The following is a 20,457-nucleotide window of genomic DNA, read 5'->3' on the forward strand; positions in this document are numbered from 1 at the left end:
AAACAGAGTTTATGTTATCGACCCATTTGTAAATTTGTCAAATGCTTACTCAACATAAAACTGCCAGCAAAGTGCTGACACTATAATAACTGTATAGACCTTCTTTTCTTCTTGGGCTTGTTAACTTAATGCATGTAAATATATTATAAAGCAATCATTAAGTTAAACACTGAATTTGAAGATCAACATAAAGTTTGAACGTTTTCTTTGTGTCAACGTTGCATTTTAGGGAATCACGAATATTGTTCTACTAGTCATGAGGATTCCCTCTGCCATAAGGGAAGACCTTTGTGATGGACACGCCTGAGAAAAACTAACTGCTGTTGTGCAAAAGTACACATACCAAACCAGTTATCAGCTTGTTCTGCAACTAAACGCACCCATGGATTGCGCACTAAGGCTTCAACACTGCCTGTGGGAAGAATACAATAAACTTGCTCTAACATGTCCTAATTATAAGCTTGGTGTATGTTTAGATAGTTATTTTGTACTCCATCCAAATCATGCACATTGCTTTATTCCATTGCACTAAACGTATTTTTTTAAAACTCAGTCAGGCTAATAATTAATTTAGAACCTTAAAACTCAGTTTTAAAACATAGTTTTCACTTACTTTTAACCTTTTTAAAACAATAGTCATCAAACATCTGAATTCAAACAAATCCTTTTTACAACGTTTGCGGCGTAATGTTTTTAATGTTTAAATGTCTTCAGTTCAGTACGGTTTTAAACTTGCTTTGCAGAAACCTTTAGCAGAACCATGTCGTGGGGCTTTGAGCATGAACACAGCCTGTCAGACTGTGAGGTTGTCCCATTATATTCAATGAAGACACGTGTTAGTTATTTATGTGACAAACTCTAAACTCTGCTATGACTGGGGAGTTGCATATGACCATGAGAGAGGGGTTTGAGGAGGGAGCTGAGCTGAGTTAGTGGAGCTCTATCTGGAAGATAGACCTGATTCCTCCAACCACAACTTGTAAATGAAAGTATTTTGGGTTTCCACATGCTATGTCAGCGAACTACAAAATACATTCAAGGCTCTTTTAGTATAAGAGGTAAAAATAAAAAAATAAAAAATTTGCCTGCTATATTAAATAACCACAAAAAAACCTTTACTGTTTAATTGTATAACTTTTTTTATTTTACTGTGTCTCTTGTTGCTGTAATCCTGCAATTTCCCCACTGCAGGACAAATGGATTATCATATGTTATTCAATCTTATCTTACATGTTCTTGATATAGTTACTAATGTATTAACTATTCAAATTGTGTGTTTTGTACTCTCAGTTCAGAGCAGACAGATCTGCATGTTCAAATGTTTGACTTATTTTGCTGTGTAGGATGTTCTTTAGCTGACAATGATCCAACTTATTCAGTTTTCACAACAGCCGTTGTGTTTGTTGTGTTACATAACGTCATGTCGCTGTCGGCCAATCTCAGACTGTGTGTTTCCCAGCAAGGTCCGCCCCTTTTACAGGATGCACCATATTAGGGAAATTACGTATTGGGGATCCCGTCTCTGGAATATTCCATTCCGCGAGGTGAGTTTAAAAACTATTTCTGAATGTTACTTTCAATGTTAAACAGCACACATTTGTATCGTATAATCAATTGTTTGTGTGTGAAAACGACGTAAAAGCAGGATTTGCCACCGCTGCCGCGTTGTTAAGTGAATGTTTTGGTGTTTTCCCCTCCCGGTGTCCTGTAAGGAGCGCTCCCCTTTTACCGACGTCATTTGGCCCGTCCCTTTTTTCACGCTATAAAAGCCCTCCGAGGTCTCAGAGTTGGCACTCAAACTTTTCACTAGCAGAGCGACTACAACAGCAAAGATATCGGGAGCGACATTTGAGAGTTTCTCCCAAACCAACGAAAGTATTTCCTCAAGTTTTAATTCGTCTGGATCTCCCGACTTTTTCTTTTTGAGGAAAGATGATGTTTACCAGTTTCAACACGGAGTGCGATTCCTCCTCTCGCTGCAGCACCGCTTCTCCGTCCGCCGACACTTTGGGATACTACCCGTCTCCAGCGGGATCGTACTCCAGCATGGGATCTCCCCAGTCTCAGGTATGTCCAGCTAAATATTATACCTTTTCTTTTTAATAATAATGTATAGCAATAGGGTATTCGAGTGTATTAGTCTGCATGCAACTTTGAAATATACCGTTCACTTTAGCCCGAACTAAATAATTCTCATAATCTTATCTTTACGGTTTATAATAATCATTATAAGCTGACTGACCAATAGCAACAGCCTATGCCCGGTTGGGCTTGAAATAGCCTATTGATCGGCGGTGCACACATTTCGAGGCGCGCTTCATTCATCCACCTGGAAACCCCATAAAGCAACTGTAACGTCATAGTTGACATCACATGGATATTTTTAAACCACACGGCTTTTTATAGACCATCCCGCAGTGCTGCATCCTGAAAGTATACCAAATGTGCTCATGATCTTTTTTGCTTCATTGCCTCCAGGATTTCACAGACCTGACAGCATCAAGTGCCTCCTTCATCCCCACCGTCACAGCTATTTCGTCAAGCCCCGATCTGCAGTGGCTGGTCCATCCTTTGATCTCCTCGGTGGCCCCTTCTCACCGACCTCCTCCCTACAGCTCCAGCCCCAGCCCTGCATACTCCACCCCAAGCATGAGGTCTTCATCCAGGGGGCATAACTCTAACAAGAGGAGCAGAATGGAACAGGTAATTACCATCTTCCCCATGGGTGTTACATGCCTTTTCGTAACTTCCATGTTGCAGTGTATTAATTATCACAGAGCTGAAGGCCTAACTTTATCTTGTATTATGTGCAGGTGACACCTGAGGAGGAGCAGAAGAAAAAAGTTCGCAGAGAGCGAAACAAGCAGGCAGCAGCAAAATGCCGCAACAGGAGGAGAGAGCTCACAGACACTCTGCAAGCTGTAAGTATATGCCACAGACTTACCACCATTTGTCAAAATGTATTTCTCGCCACAGCTAATGGTCGTATTATCCAACAGCCAAGCCTAATGCCACTTTCCTCTATTTATCTCCCTCCTTGCAGGAAACCGATGAGCTTGAGGATGAGAAGTCCATTCTGCAGAACGACATTTCTAATCTTCTGAAGGAGAAGGAAAGGCTCGAGTTCATTCTGGCTGCCCATCAACCCATCTGCAAAATCCCCTCCGAGCTGGACACCGACTTCTCCGTGATCTCCATTTCTCACCCCTGCCTCTCCACTGCGGTGTCCTCCCAGCCACAGAGCATCACCCCAAAGGCAACCACTCTCGCTTCCAGCCAGCCAACCTTCACCTCAACCTCCAACTCCATCTTCTCCAGCATCAGCAGCATTAGCTCCGTCCCCTCCACCGCCACCATCTCCAGCAGCGCGATCAAGCTCACAGACCTTGACTCCTCTGTCCTGGAGGAGTCTCTGGATCTGCTGGCAAAGACGGAGATGGAGACGGCGCGGTCAGTGCCGGAGGTGGACCTGTCCAACTCCCTCTACACAACTCAGGACTGGGAGCCCCTTCACGCCTCAGCCAATAACAGTGACTTTGAGTCCCTGTGCACGCCCGTGGTCACCTGCACACCAGCCTGCACCACCTACACATCTTCTTTTGTGTTCACCTTCCCAGAGGCAGAGACCTTCCCCACCTGTGGCGTCGCCCACAGGAGAGAAAGCAGCAGCAACGACCAGTCCTCTGATTCCCTCAGCTCCCCGACCCTGCTGGCCCTTTAAAGACTCTTTGAACAACAATAGTACTTCCTATCAAGCACATGTGTATGAGATAAATGTGCATAGCACAGGGCTTATGAATGGACGTTTACCAGGAAGCAAATTATTTATGTTTTTATTTGCCTTGATCGATATACTTGCCTATTACATCGATGTAGCAAGTTTAAAAAGCATGTTTCAACTAGTCGTTTATTGAGTTCATATATGATTTAATGGTGCTAGATAACAACTTGTTGTAGTGTTGATGTGTTCAGAGCAATAGTTATTATTGATCTAGTTTGTTTTCTGGTTGATGGAATGTGAGAGTAATTGTGAACCGTTTATGGAAAAAAAAAAAAAAAACTTAAAACTGACGTGTTTTGTCTTAACCATGATGGTCTGAGTGGTTTATGAAGTTTTCTGTGAAAACATTAGTGGTTTTAATTTATGAAATTTCAATTTTATTTTTTTACAGAGAGAGAGAGAGAGAGTAAAGATGAATGTTGTTTGTACGATATGTAAATAAAAGATAGTGATATTTAAATTCAATTTGCTGTATGGTGGAATCTGTGGCACTTTCCTTATTATATGTACACAAATGCATACACGTTTTCTCCGTGCTGACATGGGATAGCAGTGTTATTCAACAGACAATTAAAATAATGCCTAAATTTAGCCCCCATCGCAGTCTTTTTCCTGCATCTCCACTGGCTCTATTTATTGTTCCGTCTGTTGCCAAGGTTAACGACACGTCAGGGCTCCTACGTCAGTGCGTTCTTTCCATTTTTTTCAAATTTGCAAACATAGCGCGATGACGTGGTACTTCCGTGCCCAAATATAGAACGCTGCCGCTTCTGTGCCAGCAGAATGCAGACGGGCTTTTTCCACTAAAACACATGCATGTAAGTGTCCGTCTCTGGAATTTGTCTTCAGTAATATCTGATTTAGTTATTGGAATATAGAAAAGGGGAAAACGCCAGGCATTACTTCCCTAAACGATAAGATGTGGTATTTTGCTTTCGTCCTCAGCTCGTCGCAAGACAACCGCTGCACACGTATATAGTTACACAAGACGACTCGCCATAGAATCCGAAAGCAACGTTTTAACCACGATCTACATCGGTTTACGTTATTCTGTTCTCTCGGAAGATCGTAAAATTACCTCTTCCCCCAGTCAAAGACACATGTGAGTTACAGCACAATGCAAGAAACGAGTCCTCATAAATATTGTATAAAGGCACAGACAGTAGTTTGAAATAACCCCTATGTTGCTGTGTGTCGATGTGTGTTTGTGTGCGTGTGTGTTTTGTGCAATAGACTGGGGCATGCAGACAGCTGGACATGAAGTGCAAATTTGTGGGTTTATTCAGTCTGTTCAAACTCATCATTCCCACGAAACAGACTCTAAATGCTCCTCTTCTGGAAGCACAGCTGGGCCAAATCGACTACTGATGTGCCATGAATGTCTAATTTGGAAGATGGTGATCGAGAAAATGATTTTTGCAAACTGTAAAGCAGGAAAAAAACAGTGTGTGTGTGTGTGTGTATGTATATATATATATATATATATATATATATATATATATATATATATATATATATATATATATATCTCATCTCAGCTTCATGGCTCAGGTGCATGTACTGCAGCTGTGTTTTTTGTCCAGCACATATACACTGATCCATCTTTCCTCAACAGAAAAATGTTATTCAGAAGTCCGAACATGAAGACAGTAGATCCATCCCTAACACAAAAGATGGTCTGTGACTTACTTTATAGAAATAAAAATAAAACTAGAGATATTGTGCTACATTTCTGCTGAGGTAAATCAAACTCCATTATCATATCCGGTGATTCAGCAATTTCATTTAATTGTTACACATGTTACACACAAATATTTCATACCACTCCCTTCTACTTGTCATTCGTCCACCTCGCTTGCTCATTTCACCTTGTTTGAATATTTCCCCATATAAAGAATCATCGGAAGGCGGATTGCTAAATGGCATTGCACAGGAAACGGGTGTTGTGTGCATGTTAAGGACATACTGTTTGAAAGCCTACCATCGCACAATAACTAACTTACTCTGACGTCTGTTCCCTTCCAGTGTAGACACACCTTTTTTTGTGCAACACAGCCATGATAACAGCTGCTGTTACTGTGCTTCCTGTTTGGATACAGGCCTGCTCTTCCAAAGTTCAACATAAAAAAGATTACAAATAGGTGTTATAGTTGAGAGAATTCAAGTTACAGAAGTACAATACCTGGAATCGAAACTGTGTTTTCTCAAAGCCTCTTGTTCTGTTAGCGCTATGCTGTTGTATAACTGCTGAATTCTGAGTGCCTATCTGTTTTCCTTTTTTTCCCCCCTCAATAAAGCCTCAATGTGCGACCATGCAGCGCCTAATAACTCCATCTATTAATATCTCTTTGCCGGCCCCAGGGAGAAAGGGTAGCAGCAGAAATAGCAGGTGCCTATTGCTTCTTTTAACATCAGCATCAACAGCAGTAAAATTAGACCACTATGACGCCAACCTGCGTCGGTGCTGCAACCCAAGGGAGGAACCAGGCAGCGTAAGCCTGATAGAAAGAGAGGAGGGATAGAAGAGCGAGGAGACGAGAAGGGAGGAGGAGGGAAAGAGAAAATGATGAGTATATGAGGATAGCAGGGAGGGAGGCAAACAGAGATTCCTCCGCCTAGGTTGTGAGCGCAGCGATGATGAAACACCCGAGTTTGCCTCCACGCCACGATGACAAGACCTCAGTTTGGCTCGGCTCCATGTTCACAGAAATCCATCCCCTGATAGCTTCCTTTTGTCGAGAGAGGACATGAAAGCTTTACAAAACCATGACTACGTCAGTGTCTTCCCCCCTGTTCCTGAAAGTGACATACAGTTACTCAATAGGGCAGTTACAATGACCGTATCATTTCTGTCTGCAGGGACACACCTGACACAATACAGACCTTAAAATATGACGTTTCTGTGGCCCAGTCTGTGTCTCATCAACGGAGAGCATGAAAAATCTAACTTGTGTTTGAACTTTATCTGCATTCTGTGCTCTTATCAGCATATGATTTGATTTTTGTTTGTATTTTGGTGATAACAATGCAATTGACTGGAAAGTGTGTTGACGTATTCCCTCTGTAAAGTAGTGACACGCAACACTGAATCGGTGACCAGACGTAATAAAAAAGAGTAGTCATAATTGAAGTACACTCTGCTCACTGCACCTCAGCCCTGTTCAAACAATACTTGTGTGTATTGAAAATCACAGGAGGTGGTTCCAAGCAGAATCAGGTGTGACGTTCATCTTTCAGTGTACAGAAAAGATGTACAAATTTAGATTGGTCATAGTTATATGAAAGTTTTGTGAATTTCATTTTCAGCCTTAAAGCTTCGGAGGAGTGTGTGACGTGCTATTCTTAGCGGTTATTTGACGCACTAAGCTACAATGCTGAAGGGATTTCTCTCTCCAATAATTACTGTTCATGTCGTGCCAGACTCTCCACACAGCAGCGTTTCCTCGTCTCGTCGTGCCGTATCCGTAGCAAGGATGTTTCCCTGGAAACTGGACAGCTCTATCATATATAATTGGGTAATCCCAGAGCTGCTGACAGAAAAATAATAGCTTTTGGGATTTTCAAAATACCCCAGCCAACACTGAACATGATATGTCTCTTTCGTAAGATATACCGTGACCAAAAAAGATGGATTATTATGCAAATACTGTAATATTGACGACATTTGTGAACATCTTTAAATAACAATAAGCTGATCACGAGACCAGCAGAACAAAATGGAAGATATGATTTCAAATATTTTAGTCTAACTACAGTATTAATATCTTTGGGAGCAGGTTTAAAAAATGTACAATGATGGAAACATATCAATCATCCCTCATTCAGCTAAAGCATGTGTCTCCTGTCAAAGAGAGTTCACGTTGTGTGAACTAGGGTCACACTTTATCTCATGTTGAGTATTATACCACAACAGATAAGGGTTATGTGTCTGCAAGTCTCTATTTTGAAAGATATTAAGTGTCGCAAACTCCCAAATAAGATTGCTATTTTGTGAAATAGGTGAAAGTACCAGCTCATTCTGTGGTTTGCACAACAGTGAGAGTACTTGTGAGCCTTCTTCAAGTACTCTCATAAATATCTTTATGGTATGGCCATTTTTACCCAATCGGGGGCCCCAGGTCATAAATGTTCTGTATTCTATGGAAGTATAGTATTTTTTCCCAAAAGCTTTGATTTTATGTCAGTCGTCAAGTTGTTTGTAAAAGGATCTGCTTGTATGATCTTAAACCCACCACATGTCGTTCCATTGCATCACTGGGCCCTACTGTGTGCCATTGATAGTGATGGGACGCATACAATCTAGTGTATCTCTTAAACGTTTAACCCTTTTGTAAAATATGTGATCAAGTTGTCCCCATCTGGATCATGAAACTATAGAAACTCATCTGATGTGAACACTGTTGTGTGTACCATATAAGCTGCAATGTCAAAATGATACCACTTATTCGTTGTGAGGGATTACAACTGCATCAGAAGCTATTCTCCAGCATATCAAGCTAGCTCAGGTGTCAGAAATCTATTCAAAGAAGGTCTCTGTTGGACGTTAACATCGTCCTTTTTACTTTCTTTGACCATCTATTAACTTCTGGGTGAAGTCTTTGAGCTCTGTCAAAGCTTTGATTCACAGACTACAAATGATGTCTCTGGTGTTCATTCAATGTCTTGTCCAGGGTCTTTGGGTTACACAAGTGTTGCATGTCTTTTACGCTCTACTTTAGTTTTCCTCACTGAGTCCTGTTTAAATCAGCAGAGACCTTGAGGTGTTTAATAGTTTGTGGGAAGTGACATGACCATGGGGGCTTTGGCTACATTTTCCCAGGAGTCCCACAGGGATGCATCTGGTGGTCCCTGTTGCAGTGTCTATCCTGGTCTTGGTGAGATTATCATCAGCCATTGTGTCACCTAAACGTGTCAAAATTCATCCCTCCCTTCGATCTCTCCCATTAAAAAATTAAATAACATGATCCTTTATTAGTCTCCTACTGGAGAAATTTACAGGATTACAGCAACAAAAGGGGTAAAGTGCACGCAAGAAACATCATTTAAAAATAAGTGATATACAAATAATAAACAGTAAAAACAGTCATAAAAAAACCAGAAAATAATCTACAATCACTGAATATTCTGGGAGAATACATAAAACTATTTTGCACAGTGTATTTATTAAAGTAATTAAAGTGATTCAAGTTTTTTTTGGTCCCATATTGACCCGATTACACTTGAGCCAGCACTATTTTCAGATGACGACAGTGAGGTTGAAAAGAACAACGTGTACGCTCAAACTGCATCAGTAGGACTACCACACAGACATCTCTAATATCTAGATTTTAGTTTATAGATTGTTCTTCAGTGCTTGTAACGTTACAGACCACTCACAGACGTGGCCGAACTGATAAGAAGGCAACGTGGGGACTTCCAGGACACACCGGTTGAACCCACTGCACAGGCAGTTGGTCCTCCAGGCCAGCGGCGGCGCAAGAGGGCTCAGTCAGGCCGGTTGTGTGAGCTGGAACTCGGTGTTAAACTGTCTGGCTGGCACGGGCTGGTTGGTCGGACGGTTGAGCAGAGTAGCCATGGCTCGACTCGCTGCTCTACTGTTGTTACCGGTTCTTATTGAATCTGTATTTTCAATTTCTTTCTTTTTACCGGTCAACTCCAGAAAGTGTCTACGGGAGGAGATCCACAAGGACGTACTCGTCACGGGGGAGTACGACATAACCGAACAGGCGAACACCAAAACTAATCTGAAGGTAAGCGGAGACCTGCGGCCAGCTAACGTGGACGTAACCCCGTCTGTGCCGAGGCCGACGTGGCTCCCGTTTTGTCCACGTTCGTGTTTAGTTACACAAACGCCACAAATTAAATCCACTGCGTGTCATTAAATCAGTCCCGACTATTGGTCAAGTGCGGCTGAAATGTGTGACAACTGTTGTTAGCACTGAAGCTAATCTAGGCCCCAAAAACACGTCTTCCTGGTTTCAGTTGCTAATCAGCAGCTAACGTCAATGCGCGCTCATACTATTGTTGAAAATGCATTTTTTTTAACCAGTTAAGCAAATGACCTTGACGCCAATCAACGCTGCTGGAATCCCCTGTTGTGTTGTTTGTGTCACTAGTGTTATTTCTTGTATTTTGTGGGGTAAAGCCGCCTCTGTCCGGCTCTGCTGCTGTTACACGTCAGTCTTACAGGACCGACGTGATCAACCTCACTCAGCATGTCAACGACAGCTTGTAACCAACCATATGTCACGTCATTGTTATTTTAAATAAATTAGGTTTTACGATTTCCTCCATGCTGCATACAAGGGTGGTATATCCTCACATGTTCGTATTGACATATTAACGTTACTTTTTACTCAAGTAAAAAATCCTGGAAGTTTCCATATTGGAACAGCTGCCAAGTATGCATCACTTCTCCTGGTTTTATGATATTAATTTAGGTATTTACCGGCCTTAGTTAATGTTTTACACTAGTTTGTATTGAGATAATTAGAACTGCTTGTAACTTTGTTTTATTATATTAATAATTGATCGGTTTAGTTTATTTATTTTATTAATAGTGTATCCTAGAAAAGATGCTAATATGAGTTGAAATGATTAAATTGTTGTTTATTCAACCGATTGTAAACATCATGTAATTTAAACAGGGAAAAGCAGCACATCCTCTCATTCAATATGCTGCAACCAATGGCAATTGATTGTCAGTTGATGCAGCATTACTCATTCATTTAACCTTTATTTAAATCCAGAGAAAAGATTGAGAGCATGCTCTCATTTTCAATGATGTTGAGAGTACGATCAAAGCAGAATAGATTAACACAGAATAAATGCAGTTGATATTTTATTTTGTAATTTTCTTTATCTTTGTAGATCACAGATTCTTCCAGCCACACTCTTTACTCCAAGGAAGATGCAGTTAAGGGGAAGTTTGCCTTCACCACAGAGGACTATGACATGTTTGAGGTGTGCTTTGAGAGCAAATCACCCATGGGTAAGTTTAATCCCCATAACCAACAGATTGATCGTTTATGTCTCATTCGCCAAAAGTTAATCTGTTTATAATTCTTAGTTCTGCCTCTTCTTTGTCAATTTGTTAAGTAATTGCTACTTTTAATCTTAGTCAACTAAGATTTATTTAGTTGATTGGTTATTTTTTAACTTCCTTTTCATGCTGAATGATTTATTCCCAAGAAACGTATGAGCACATCGCTTATTTTATTTTAACCTTTATTTAACCAGGAAGTCCCATCGAGATTAAAAATCTCTTTTTCGAGGGAGACCTGGCCAAGACAGGCAGCAGCATAAAAAACACATAGTTACAGACAGAAAACACAGAACAAGACGAGTTAAAAGAACTAAAAACTAAGAGACAGTGACGTAATGAGTCAATTCAGGAAACATTTACATGCTTGGGAACCAGCCTCAATTTCTTTGATTTTAGACGCAATATTGAAAGTTGTGCTTTTATGTAATTCTTCTTAGAGAAACTCAGTTTTGTAATCTTATCGTTTAGTTTACAAAAGCCTGAGTGTTAGTCGACTAAGAATGTCTTTGGTCAAAGCCCCCCTAATTATTCTTTCACTGACAAATATACATACAAAGTATGCTAAAACTGTCTAAACAGTCACAGTTTGACTTATTGACCAGGACTAAAGATTTAAGTGTCTTGAGTTTGTGAGGAATGTTTTTGTGCTCCACTTTGTTAAGAAATAAAATGTGCAATGACGTTTAATCCTTTAGTTTCATAACTATTTAATCTATGTAACTAGAGTGATTTTTTTTTTAAATGTACATGAAATAACTGAAAACCTTCTTGGTTGTTTCTTAGTTAATTAAAAAAATATTTTTCAGAAAATAGGTTTAGTGAGTGAACACAAGTTAAAATGTTGTATTTCAGGTAATTGCCTCTGATGCTAGTTTCTCTGCTCTTTTCACCAGGAACTGGAAGAGTCCCTGACCAGCTGGTCAATCTGGACATGAAGCATGGTGTGGAGGCTAAAAACTATGAAGAGGTATGTGTTGGAGTCCCAACAGTGTACTTGCTTTGGTTGCAATGATACAGATACGGCAGATAATGACTTGCAGTTTGGAGACGAGGTCAGTGGATGTGGGGCACTGGTTGCAGCAGGGATTTCACGACATGTATTCACAATTTAAAAAAAAAATAGTACGTAAATAGGCAGTCATTTATTAAACTGAATCGGTTCGAATGCAAAAGTTATGTGGGTGCCTTGTGTGGATTAGTGCAAAGTAGTCATTGTCGAAAAACATAATGACGTGAAGGTGATTTAAAATAGGGGAATCTGTGTAGGAGGTCTTTTTTTTCACATCATTCAATATTTATCTAAATAGGGACACAATGTAGTGCATCATCGCTTTCATTACTTGGTGGTTCTTCTGAGAATGGATCGCACTTGGCACCGTGACTGCCTCAGGCAACACATAATAATAAGTACAGAAGTGATAAAGTCCGGCGAGCTGAAAATCAAGCCCCTTCCCACTCATGTTGCACGAACATGACGTTCTGCCCCACTGATTGAGTGTAGGTGGCTGTTCAGGGAGAGCTCATGTGGGCTTGCCCGTCTAAAAGACGGAGGGTGGAGCTGAAATCATATTAATCTACGTAGATGGGTGTGTTCCTTTTGAGAAAAATGTGCAATCTGTTCAGTACACGACGTATCGTTCAAGGAGTCCCTGTCTCTTGCACAATGTTTGGTTTACGCATGCTGGATGTCAGGCAGATTTGAAATCTGCATCATTATCGGTACACTTAGGACAAGTTAATTCTTGTGCCTGGCATCAAATTGTGCTGAAAGAGCAATAGTTGTTATGAGCATTATTGTTGAAACTGTAACCTGTTTTCCATCATTTAATGAAATGACAAACTTTTACATAAGGTGAACAAAAGGAAGTATCTTGCACCACAACATTATCGGAAATGGCTGCCATAACCATCCACCAAACCAACCAAATACTTAACTTTAGCTGTGAAATGTGTACTCTTCACACATTCATTTCACATACTCCTGTGGTTGGCTTGTTTTGTGCTCCGCCTTCTTAGGCGGCGCAGCTGTTCACTTCCCACCCGAGTTCAAAAGGTAGCTTTCTCAGCAGTCTAAATGAGCAGGAGTGAATGGCAAACATCAGTTTGATCAAACGTACGAGGTGTGTACCTTCTCGTGGCAAATTTGAGATATTGCACGATACAAATATAATTCACTTGACTAGATTTCACAGCCTCAGAGTGACACCTGCTGGACAAAGTGTATAATGGCCCTGCTTCAAGAGTGGCTCTATCCTTTTTCCCATTGTCTTCTCAGGCCTTACTTTTCTGTGGATTAATTTGCTTCTGATTTGTCTCTCCCAGATTGCCAAGGTGGAGAAGCTGAAGCCCCTTGAGGTCGAGCTGAGGCGACTGGAGGACCTGTCGGAGTCCATCGTCAATGATTTTGCTTACATGAAGAAGAGAGAGGAGGAGATGCGAGACACTAACGGTAAGAAAATAATGCAATTGACCCTTTGCTTCGCCCTGCCTCTCTGTGCTACTCAGCCTAGCTGTCAGAGCTACATTACCATGGAGGGAGGAAGGAAATCTGAAACTATTGAATTACAGTCTTTGTAGCAAAGCCGGGTAGTTAGCTATTAGTGGCTATTATTGGCCACAAATTGCAGGTTCTGGCCATGCAGAAATGCAGATTTTAAGAAATAAAGTAAAAGCAATGTACATAAAAAGAACAGTGTCTGCCCAGCTTAAGAGTGTGACAGATTTAAATTATTGAAGAGAGTAAAATCAAAATTATCTTTTCTTAGTTAGGTCATTGTATGAAGAAAAAGTATTAATTCTTGACCAGTAACACAACTTTTTCTCTTCACCACCCTCCAGAGTCCACCAACACACGCGTGCTGTACTTCAGCATATTCTCCATGTGCTGTCTCATTGGGCTGGCCACATGGCAGGTCTTCTACTTGCGGCGCTTCTTCAAGGCAAAGAAACTGATCGAGTAGAATGGCTCCTTACCTCGGGGCGAGCGGCCTACCAGTCAGCCAACACATCCCAACATCCACCCTCCTTGGACTAGCTCCAGCAAACAACAGCAAGTGGGGTTCAGGGGCTCAAATTCTAGTTTTCACAATTTCAAGTTTGTCCTCTGGAAAAAAAAAAAATTCACCTGCTTATTTAGTGGTTTGAAACAATAAAAGCGCTGTAGGGAGAAATGCACTGTGAGACATGGGAGGTGTATGTCACTGCAGTAGTGAGATATGTCCATTTCATGGTACTTCACTTTTCTGTCTGCACTGTTTTAAATGTTGCAGCCTACTGAATAAGAACTAGTTCCTTCAACCAGTTGAACAGTGATGTTTGATTTTGAGCTCAATTTGAATGAATGTGCCATGAGCGAATGTCTTTTGCCCTTTTGTTAAGTACACATTCTTTGCCATGCCAAGCAATCTCGATCCTTGGTACCCTTTTATCAAGTGAAGGCTATTTGAAAAAGTGGTTTGCTGTTACTTGGAGAAAATTAGCAACCACTGAACTTCTGTGTTATGTCACTTCATTTGCATACATGTTTGGTAGCTAAATTTAACCGTGTCTTTAGTTTGTTTTCATATTGTAAATGCTGTTTAGTTGCTTCTACAGGTATATTTTGGAGGGGGTTGTGAGCTGTCAGAGTAATCTCGTATGCAGTTATAAATAAGGTCACTTCTATGAGCTCCTTGAAGTTCTAGTTGTTTTTTAAATGCCTGAACATTAATTTGTCACAAATCAAAGGAACCAGAAACCAAAAAGTTTCTTGGGAAGGATTTTGCAGCATTATATTGTTTGCATATGACTATTAGTAATATAACCAGCCCGACTTCTATGATACAATTCATATATACTTGCAAGTTTCTCTTGTCTTGAGGTTTAAGTTTATTGTTGGTAATCCCAACACTTTCTGAAATATCTTTTCAGTCATGCGCTCCTTTTATTCACACACTGGTAAATGATAATACCCTTCTGCAATTTTCAAAGTATCACTTCCCAATTACAGTGCCGATCCATCCAGCGTGCTTCTTTTTTTTTGGGGAAATGCTTATGAGGCTTGGGTTACATGAGAATAAGGGTGGTTGCAAATATTCAGATTGTTTTTGACTGGGATTAATTACGGCATCTGTCATGGGTACATTTTTAACAATGAGCATGCGCATTGTGCGCAATCAATGATTTTTATGTTGACTGATAAATTTTGTAAATTTGTGTTGGGCTTTTATTCAATAAAATATTGGATGGATTTACATTAGTGATGGTGTAGTTAGTGTAGTCGAGCATGTATTTCCTACATATACTATAATATTGACATATGAGGTCTGAAAGGTGATTTTCGACATCTCATTGGCTGGTAAAACGTTGGACAACAGTGGACGATTTACCAGCCCACAAAGTAGGCTGTCATATCACAGTGTTGTGAGTGCTAGACTCAAATTAATACAGGAAGAAATAAAAGTGAATGTGTAAACTAAAAATCAGAATATTTCCAAATCTTTAATACACTTAAATGACACAATACATGCTGCTCTGCTGGTCACAATGGTGAGCTATAACATTGTTATTTATCGGTTTGTAAATAGTTCAACATTTTGAAACCCCTGAACATGCTTTTATCTATATTACAAATTATATCATTATCCAAAACAAATTCTAATAAGTGTGTTCAAATTCGATGGAGAAAAACTTTAGCACGTCCAAAACCAACAACTGACAGCCTTTCACAGTACTACAGCACAGAGGATTGTTGTATCCTTCATGTCGTCAAAGCGCCACAGAGCAGAAGGTGAGTGAGCTATGGTTTTTTTACTTTGATGAATCAAAGAGGTTTTGTTTCTTATAATTTGGAGAATCCATGCTGCTCATCATGAGCTCACTTCAAATCAATGAACTACTTTGTCTAATTTCAAATTAGAGAAGAAATGGTTCATAGTTACAAACAAATAACACTTCAGATTAATAGTAGACCGCCTCAAGGTGTCACCCAGAAACAATCAAAATGTCATTTAAAAGGAAATGACCCATAGTTAAACTAATTTCACTTCATAATAATGGTAGACCACCTCAAGATGTGACTCAGAGACAAACAAGACATTCTGATGTCAAATTTCAAAAATGATTTGAAGTTGGCTCATGTAGGTGATTTTTGAAAGGCTTTTATTTTGCACTTCAACATCAGAATGTCTTAATTGCATACTATTAATCTGAAGTGGAATTAGTTTGTAACCATTTTCTCTTTAATCGGAAATTAGACATACATTGGATCATGAACTAATGAAGTTAGCTCATGAAGGATATTTTGAAGGGCTTTTATTTTGTAATTCAACATCAGACCGTCTTGATTGTGTAAAAGTATTCACACAATGGAACTTTTTTTCCTCTTGAAATACTGTTTGCATGAGTTGATTGTAAACATGAAAAAAAAGTTCATATTTTTTTCACTCATTCGTTTAGTTTAATTCGTTAATATATCTGTAAAACTACAGACGTATTGAATGTGACGTGACGTTCATCGGAAGTTTGCTCTTGTTTTGAAGTCCGATATTACACGCACGCTCGTACCGTAATGCCTAGTTACTAGTACATACGAGTACTGAAAAAAACGTGCGGTCTATCTTGACCGCACTACAGAAACTGACAGAAACAGAAATCCTTAGGTTGTCGGTGAAAACCACTCAGACTGTCATTTTTACAGCTGCTGTGAAAACGCCGCAGAATTGACGCAATAGCTCGCGCAGCGGTCCGCCAATCAAATGACGCGAGTGGCCCAATAACCCGGATGTACTCCCGAAGCACTTCCGGATCAAAACGTTTGCGCTGTCTCTTCTCCTCACCGATAAGCAGGTTCGTTTGGACACAACAACTATGCCGGGCCCGGACAAGGAAACGGATCTCACGGAGAGAATCGAGTCGTTTCTGTCCGACCTGAAGCGCGGAGGGAGCGGCACGGGGCCGCTGCGGGGCTCGGCGGAGACCGCCCGGGAGACGACAGCCCTGCTCCGCAGGATCACAGCGCAGGCTCGGTGGAGCAGCGCGGGTACGCCATGCCGCTGTTTGTGAACTTAGTTTAAATGAGAGGTTACAGGAGGCCAGGTAGAGCGTGAACAATGTCATTGTACTACAACAGGGGAGACTTGTAGTGAAACAGCTGTCAAAAGTGTGGTAGTAATGTTACAGTAACAACCGCGTCATGAGTTTCACAGATCATGGGGGTGTTGGTCAAGGAAACAATTTTCTCATTAAGTTCCAGTTTCTCCATTACCTTTATTTAAAGTTGAATAGGTTTTGACATTTGAGGGAACGTGTTTTAAAAAATGGGTTGAAACCTAATAGATGGTGAAAGTACAAAGTAATGAGAAGTAGTTCTTTTGTAATAATCTTATCTGTAATTTTGGGTCCAACATATTGTTGTTTATACAGTAAAATACATTTATAGTATCTATACTATATACCCTAATATAGAGTGTTTATATACGATTTGCATACATACTAGAATGATATATATGTGCAGAGGAAACATATATGCATGCAGAATACATTACATTTGACATGCTGTGGGCTCCATTCATATAACAAGACAAATAAGTGGTACATTAGTTTGGGTGGTCATTGAAATGAGTTAACAATGGATTGAATCGCAGTTTGTCATAAGCGTGAGCAGTTAAATCTCATTTCCACTCGATTGTTCTCTGTTTCAGGCGATCTGATGGAAATAATCCGTAAAGAGGGGAGAAGAATGACGGCCGCGCAGCCCTCAGAGACCACTGTTGGGAACATGATCAGACGGGTGTTGAAGATTGTCAGAGAGGAATATGCCAGGTGAAGATCTAACATCATCACTGCATTGGGAAGGTTATAGATGACAATCAGATTATACACACTCACATGAGCCAATAATTATAGAAACACTGATCTGGATTAATTGCACACAATGATTGCACAATGATTATTTGAATTTTCACAAAATAAATTGAATAAAGTGAATATAGGCAGACATTGTTTCTTCAGATAACGTGAAAGTAATTTGGTTCATGTTACAGGTCTATAATGGCCTCATGAATCTCACTGTAGGGAACACTGCTTTTTACTCAAAAGAACTGCTCAATTTAAAGCCAAATACATATTGTCTTATTCTTTTAATATAATAAAGTTTATTAGAAAAGTTCTGACCCAAATGTGATGGCGCCAATGTGTCTTTCATGACCTGGTCATGTTTCCTTTCATGTCATTCTGGATGTTTGGATTTGTTGTCGTAGTACTCGTGTTGTTTGTTGACTCCACGGTTCCCTTCTCCGTAACATCAGTGGAAGTGAATGAAGTGCTTCTGAGCTTTGTGTGAGCTTGTTTGCTTCATATTTTTCTTGAAGATCTCGAGGCAGCAGTGAAGAGACGGACCAGCAGGAATCCCTCCACAAGCTGCTGACCTCTGGAGGACTCAGCGAGGAAAACTTCCGACAGCACTTCACGGCACTCAAAGCAAACGTCATCGAGGCCATCAATGAGTTACTGACTGAGCTGGGTTGGTTTTTGCTTCTTTCTTTTTTTTTTAAACGGAAAGTTTGCCCATTTTTAACCTTATCTAACTATCCGAGTTCGGAATATAGAGTGAAAAACACCTGCTGTACTTTTCGAGGTTCAGGAATATTTCCTTCAATTTGTTTTAAACATATATATATAGTTTGTTTATTTATCAGACGCAGCAAACTCTCTGCTCACGCACAATGCATTCTGGTACATGTAGGCACTGCTCAGCGGCAGGAGAAAACGTCTTTCTTGGTCAATATAGCATGACGATGAGCTTTCTTTCTTCATGGGACTACATTTCCCATCAGCACTGATTGGACATTCACATATGTATCAACCAGCTGGTACTCATTAATTCAACTGGAGGTTAAAAACTTTTGCTATTTCTCCCTCCACCACTTTTCAGAGGGAACAACTGACAACATTGCGATGCAGGCCCTGGAGCACATTCACTCGAATGAGGTCATCATGACTATCGGCCGCTCTCGCACAGCGGAGGCCTTCCTCAAAGACGCTGCACGCAAACGCAAGTTCCACGTCATCGTGGCGGAGTGCGCCCCCTTCTGCCAGGTAGGAATAACACATCAAAGACACCAGATACAAGAAAATTCTGTTTATGGAAAAACAAGAAAATATTGGTGTTCCTGAAGATTGTTATGATTTTAACCTTATTTGGTCGCCTCCCACTAGGGACACGAGATGGCAACGAGTCTCTCAAAAGCCGGCATCGAAACAACCGTGATCGCAGACGCTGCCATATTTGCGGTCATGTCTCGCGTTAATAAGGTATTTAACGCTACAGAAACCATGGAAACAGTCATGGCAGAGCCTGTGAGTTGACCTGTGTGGGGATCTCGTTTCAGGTCATCATTGGTACGCAGACAGTTCTGGCAAACGGTGGCCTGAGGGCCGTTAATGGCACACACACACTGGCCCTTGCAGCCAAGCATCACTCAACACCGCTGATTGTTTGTGCTCCCATGTTCAAGCTCTCGCCTCAGGTAAGTGGACTCTCTCGTATGCCAGTTATCCGTAATTTCTGCTGACTGCAAAGTGACGGCAAAACTTTTTTGTGTCCTCAGTTCCCGAATGAAGAAGATACCTTCCACAAGTTTGTCTCTCCACACGAGGTGCTTCCTTTCACCGAAGGTAACGCTGACATTCCTCACAAAATGCTTGTCGTCTTTTCAACAACTCTTTTTGTCAAATAATAGTTCTCAAGTTTATTTTCACCAGTTTTACAATTTGAATTTCAGGTGAGATTCTCTCAAAGGTGAACGTGCACTGTCCGGTGTTCGACTACGTCCCACCTGAGCTCATCACACTGTTCATCTCCAACATCGGAGGACATGCACCGTCGTACATCTACCGACTAATGAGCGAACTTTACCACCCGGAAGACCACGAGCTTTAACCAGTTAAATTAACAAATAAATTAAATAATATTTGATGCAGTCATGTGTGTCTCTTGATGAGTGTATGCTGTGCATTTAGAAGTGTGTCTGGCTCTTGTTAACACAATGGGGGGACTTTATTTTGGTACTTTCAGGAATTTGTGTAGAGAATGGATATATCTTTCCACATAGTAATTCTTCAGCAAACTGCTCAATCACAGTAATATGATGGCATAACTCAAAGTCACAGTAAGTTGCTGTGAAAGTATTGCAAATAGTTGTCAGTAGTTTGCTGTAAACATACAGGCAAATGTGTTTCCTTCCTCACCAGAAGGTACAGCACTAGATTTGAAAAGCAGAATAATTCAACTTATAATAGAGCATGTTATCCTTAAGTAAATCATAAAAAATAAAAAAAATCACTTTTCACTTGACAGTTGACATGTATAGAAACATAGTTTCCTGAAAAGTATCTACAGCTGTCAGACAATGTGGAGTAAAAATAACAACCTTTACCTCTGATATAGTGGAGGTAGAGAATGTAAAAGTACCTTTAACGTATCAGTACTTACGTAAATGTACTTTGCTACATGTTGTACATTCCATACAGATATATGAAAACCTAGGTATTTGGTACGCTGAATATAATTTTTTTTAAACGGATAACGTTAAAAAATTTCCCCTTGGGGATTAATAAAGTACATATCTATCTGAAGGATAATTGTCACAGC

General features: G+C 40.4%; 3 protein-coding genes across 3 annotated transcripts; all 3 read left to right on the top strand.

Annotated features, from left to right (window-relative positions):
- The first annotated feature begins 1,814 nt into the window (after positions 1 to 1,814).
- Positions 1,815 to 4,246, top strand: fosab (v-fos FBJ murine osteosarcoma viral oncogene homolog Ab). The gene is made up of 4 exons (XM_068576818.1): positions 1,815 to 2,067; positions 2,479 to 2,703; positions 2,814 to 2,921; positions 3,044 to 4,246. Exons 1-4 carry the CDS (start codon positions 1,933 to 1,935, stop codon positions 3,719 to 3,721), a joined length of 1,146 nt encoding a protein of 381 aa, XP_068432919.1. The 5' UTR covers positions 1,815 to 1,932; the 3' UTR covers positions 3,722 to 4,246.
- A 4,999-nt stretch (positions 4,247 to 9,245) lies between these two features.
- Positions 9,246 to 15,063, top strand: tmed10 (transmembrane p24 trafficking protein 10). The gene is made up of 5 exons (XM_068577573.1): positions 9,246 to 9,531; positions 10,652 to 10,772; positions 11,720 to 11,793; positions 13,149 to 13,275; positions 13,665 to 15,063. Exons 1-5 carry the CDS (start codon positions 9,355 to 9,357, stop codon positions 13,784 to 13,786), a joined length of 621 nt encoding a protein of 206 aa, XP_068433674.1. The 5' UTR covers positions 9,246 to 9,354; the 3' UTR covers positions 13,787 to 15,063.
- A 1,553-nt stretch (positions 15,064 to 16,616) lies between these two features.
- On the top strand, positions 16,617 to 19,786 carry eif2b2 (eukaryotic translation initiation factor 2B, subunit 2 beta). The gene is made up of 8 exons (XM_068577247.1): positions 16,617 to 16,845; positions 17,507 to 17,627; positions 18,176 to 18,327; positions 18,739 to 18,902; positions 19,023 to 19,118; positions 19,196 to 19,333; positions 19,415 to 19,481; positions 19,589 to 19,786. The coding sequence occupies exons 1-8, from the start codon at positions 16,674 to 16,676 to the stop codon at positions 19,744 to 19,746; spliced, it is 1,068 nt and encodes a 355-aa protein (XP_068433348.1). The 5' UTR covers positions 16,617 to 16,673; the 3' UTR covers positions 19,747 to 19,786.
- Positions 19,787 to 20,457: the final 671 nt, after the last annotated feature.

The sequence above is a fragment of the Clinocottus analis genome, unplaced genomic scaffold (assembly GCF_023055335.1).
Source record: "Clinocottus analis isolate CAN_PGR_092001 unplaced genomic scaffold, fCliAna1.0.p SCAF_15, whole genome shotgun sequence".
In the NCBI taxonomy this organism is placed as follows: Eukaryota; Metazoa; Chordata; class Actinopteri; order Perciformes; family Cottidae; genus Clinocottus; species Clinocottus analis.